This window comes from Nuphar pumila, chromosome 2, assembly GCF_984573655.1.
Source record: "Nuphar pumila chromosome 2, dmNupPumi1.hap1.1, whole genome shotgun sequence".
Taxonomy (NCBI): Eukaryota; Viridiplantae; Streptophyta; class Magnoliopsida; order Nymphaeales; family Nymphaeaceae; genus Nuphar; species Nuphar pumila.
Window position 1 is genome coordinate 135,504,216 of NC_143250.1, and position 3,913 is coordinate 135,508,128.

Here is a 3,913-nt window from a genome sequence, read left to right on the forward strand (position 1 = left end):
CGTTTGCTGATTTTACAAGATTCTCAGCCTAAATTTGCTGCTCCTCTGATAAGAGAAACTTGTGAATGTCAAGTTGACGAGATGTCACAAGTTCGAAACCTGTATGTATGCACTCTCCAGTGAGTCAGTAGGGAAGACTTCAAGAATTTTACCAATTGGTGTAGTCGGTGATGGGGTATTTTGCCTTGGATTATCCACAAAAAATAATTAACATAAATTCATACCTCAATAGCTCACTACTGCCAAGTTGCCTAACAGGGTCATTACTTATCAAGAAAATTGTGACGAATTTGGATATCCATGTCATGGAGCATAATACAATATCCTAACTCATCCCAACTTTTCTTTTGCATGTGTATGATCCCAAAAACCCATTAATGGGAGTTAAGGTCCTCCTTTCATTATTTACTTATCATGTGGGACATATGAACCCAACTTTAAGGAACCATGGAACCAATTAATTTTATCAATTGCTGACCAATCTTCAAAACAATAAAAGAAACATACATTTAACCATTTTTTTCCTTCCCAATTTGCCTTTACAAATATATTATAAGTAGTTTAGAAGAAGATTATGATACAATCCCCCCATTTTTCATCTTGTTTTTTCTATCAATCATGTATAAAATTTGCCAAAATTGGAAAGCTTAATCCATCACTATAGAGATGAATTGCACCTTAGGTTTTTTTTTTTAGAGTAACTACACCTTAGGTTCATTATCACAAGCTAGGTTGCCAGTATGGTGAGCTGCATCTCTGGAGTCCTTTTGCAGCTCCAAATCCCCCACATTCTGGTCATACTCCTCGGCCGCGTCGTAGCTGGCATGTACGCTATACAGTAAGTACATCGCTAGTGCGAGGGCCGAGAAGAACCCGAACCGGATGTAGGAGGCCCAGTTCATGAACCCCAACAAGAACACATTGAAGAACGCTGATGTCGCCGGAATCCACGGCATCAGCGGCATGACCCAGAATTCCGGCTTCCGAGCCTGCGAAGCGGCCAACTGGAAAATCTGGAGCGAGGCAACCACTGCAAGCCCGGACCCACCGAGGGCCAGGGTCCGGACCCAGCCGCCGGGGAACAGCTGCCAAGTCAGAGTGAAGGCAATGGATAGGGCCGAGAAGGTGAGAAGGAAGGTGACGGTGAGCCACCTGTCTTTCTTATTGTCCGCCACGTAGCGCCGGTAGATGACTGCGTTGGCCACCATGTAGAAGACAAAGAGGGTACCGATGGAGACCAGATCGAGGAGGACCCTCAGATCCGTGAAGACGGCAATCGTGGCCGTACAAATACCTGGACGAAAGAGAGAACTGCGTTAGAATTTACCCCTGTAAATAAGAAATATTTACAAGTATGCCATCACATCCTTTTTCGTCACGATCTATTGACGAAAATTCCCCTTCTCTGATCAATCAAGGCAACCCCCAAAATACACTAAAGCCGATGTAAATGTGACATAAAATTGAGGGCACATTGGTCATCGGCGTAGAACTCGACGGCAGAGATTCTGGAGCCAGTGAGCTATATTTTCCACACGTTCAGAATATTACAAAGGCATTTTCGTCATAAAAACCGAGATAATTGAACTCATTTGACGAAAATACCATCAATAAAATCCTCAAAAGACATCCAGAAAGCGAAGCTGGAACGGAGAAAATGTTCTTCAAAAGGGCCGTCGACGGAAACGTCTCAAACCGACGGTAAAAAATCCGAGGATTGGATGGCTTTTTCCCGAAAAAGGAACGAGGCCGCGGGGGCAATTCCGTCATAAAAAAAAGAAAGGAGAGCTAGAGAGTCAAACTCACCGAGGAAGACCGAGGCATTGACCGGAGTGCCCGTGCGAGGGTGGATCCGAGCGAACCAAGACGGGACCACGTGGGACCTACCGATGACGCACAGGTACCTGGCCTGGCCCAGCATGGACACCAGCAGCGACGTCACGATCCCTAGGCTCGCGGCCACCCCAACCAGGTTCGAAACCCACTCCCACCCTTCCACGCCCTTGAACGCCGTCGAGAACGGTGCGTCGACGCAGATCTGAAAATCTCATCAAAATAAGAAAAGAAAGAAAGAAAGAAAAAATCCCGTCTACAATTACATACAAAAATAGAGGGTCGGGTTGGTGGGGGTACGCAAACGTACCGCATCGTAGGGGACCAGCAACGTGAGAGCAGCGGCCATGAGGCAGTAGAGAATCGTGACGATGGCGACCGCCCCGGACACCCCGACGGGTATATCCTTGGCCGGGTGCTTCACCTCCTCCGCCATTGTGGAGACGGCGTCGTAGCCGATGTAACTCATGTAGACGGTGGCCGCGCCGCGGAGGACGCCAATGGCGCCGTGCGGCAGAAAACCCCCCGGGTTCCCCGGGTCCTTCGGGTGCATTAGGTTCCTCGGGCTACCCTTTGCGAACCCCACGATGATGATGAAGAGGATGAAGGAGATGTGCACCACGGTCAGCACCATGTTCAGAACCGAGCTCTCCTTCGTGCTGCATAAAGCCCACCAAAATTTATCATACAAAGATTGAATTTCGAAATGGTGGTCATCTTGAGAGGATTCGTATCGTCGCGTCTGTGATTGCATTTTACCTGTAGCAAATAGAGATCGTGATGGCGAAGATGATGGAGACGGCGATGAGGTCGATGCTGCGGTAATTTTCCGGCAAGCCGGAGACCGGAATCCGCCAGGCGCCCGGTGAGGAATTGCCGAAGATGGTGGCGAGGTAGGAGGTGAAGGTCCGGGCGACGGCCGCGTTGGACACGACGTACTCCATCAGCAGGTTTGCTCCAGTGGCGAACGCCGCGAATTCGCCTGGAGAGAGTGAGAAATGAGGAAGCGAATTTGGAAAGGAATATTCCGGCGGAGGCATGGAGGGAGGGGGATTACCGAAGGTGACGCGAAGGTAGCTGAAGGCGCCGCCGGCGACCGGCATTTCGACGGCGAACTCGGTGTAGCAGAAGGCGGAGAGGAGGGCGCAGAGGCCGGAAACGGCGTAGGAGAGGACGACGCCGGGGCCGGCTTTCTCGCCGGCGGCGGAGCCCACGGTGACGAAGACGCCGGCACCGACCATCCCGCCGACGCCGAGGCCGACGAGGTCGTGCCACCGGAGCTTCCTCTGCATGGCGGACCCGGACAGGGCTCGGACCCGGCTCATCTCGTCGTACGACGTCGACACCGCGCCGGCGCGCCGGCAGACCCTTTCCGCTGTCTGCGACAGCGCCGAGCCGTAGGCTCGGAGGCTCGAGAAGGAGCCCTCCCTCACAGCCATCACAACGCACCCACCTCTCCCGCACTCACTCTGTTTTCTGAGAGAGAGACTGGTTTGCAGTTTGGAGTTTGGCCCTCCTGGCTGCAAGGTTACCGCAATTTAAAGGCCACGAGATTTACCGAAAGCCACTGTTTTAGCGTCATAAATGTCCTACCTCTTTTGTCCCTACCGGACAAATTATCCGCTTCAAACCTTGGACATTATTTGCTTTCCAAAAAAATCGGCGTCAGGGCCGATGCTTGTCCAAATGACTCGGAATCGGGCCACCCAGCTTGGAAGGTTCTGATCAGTTTCAGATCGATGCGGATACGGATACGGATACGGATATGGATACGAGATGAGATAGACATTCAAAGCACGGGGACACATGAATTTTATATATATCAAGGAACATTTTGTAAACATAGCAAACAGTAACGATACAGTTGTAGCGTGTCACATGGTGTGTCCAGATGTTGCGTCCATGGATACAAAACCGCATTTAGCCGTGTCCCTGTGAGACCTGATCCAATGTTGTCAAAATCAGTCTGAACCAGCCTTGAATCACCTGATTCGGATCGAATCGGTCCAAAGATTAAAAAGAAGCCGATTCAATTTTTGTTTTAAAATTTTTTTAAGTGGTTTAAGAGGTAATTTTTAAC

At 50.1% G+C, this 3,913-nt stretch overlaps 1 protein-coding gene across 1 annotated transcript; it reads right to left on the reverse strand.

The window, feature by feature from the left end:
• Positions 1-701: 701 nt before the first annotated feature.
• Positions 702-3,272, reverse strand: LOC149847207 (cationic amino acid transporter 7, chloroplastic-like). The gene is made up of 5 exons (XM_089993621.1): positions 2,891-3,272; positions 2,593-2,815; positions 2,144-2,492; positions 1,807-2,038; positions 702-1,294 (listed from the first exon to the last, which is right to left on the reverse strand). Exons 1-5 carry the CDS (start codon positions 3,270-3,272, stop codon positions 702-704), a joined length of 1,779 nt encoding a protein of 592 aa, XP_089849747.1.
• Positions 3,273-3,913: the final 641 nt, after the last annotated feature.

What these genes read in the sequence shown, in the direction of transcription:
- LOC149847207 (XM_089993621.1), bottom strand. Translation starts at nt 3,272, where the DNA reads ATGGCTGTGAGGGAGGGCTCCTTCTCGAGCCTCCGAGCCTACGGCTCG. An exon ending in TGCTGGTCCCCTACGATGCG is followed by an intron (nt 2,039 to 2,143) that starts GTACGTTTGCGT and finishes TGAGATTTTCAG; the next exon opens with ATCTGCGTCGACGCACCGTT. An exon ending in CAATGCCTCGGTCTTCCTCG is followed by an intron (nt 1,295 to 1,806) that starts GTGAGTTTGACT and finishes TCTTTCGTCCAG; the next exon opens with GTATTTGTACGGCCACGATT.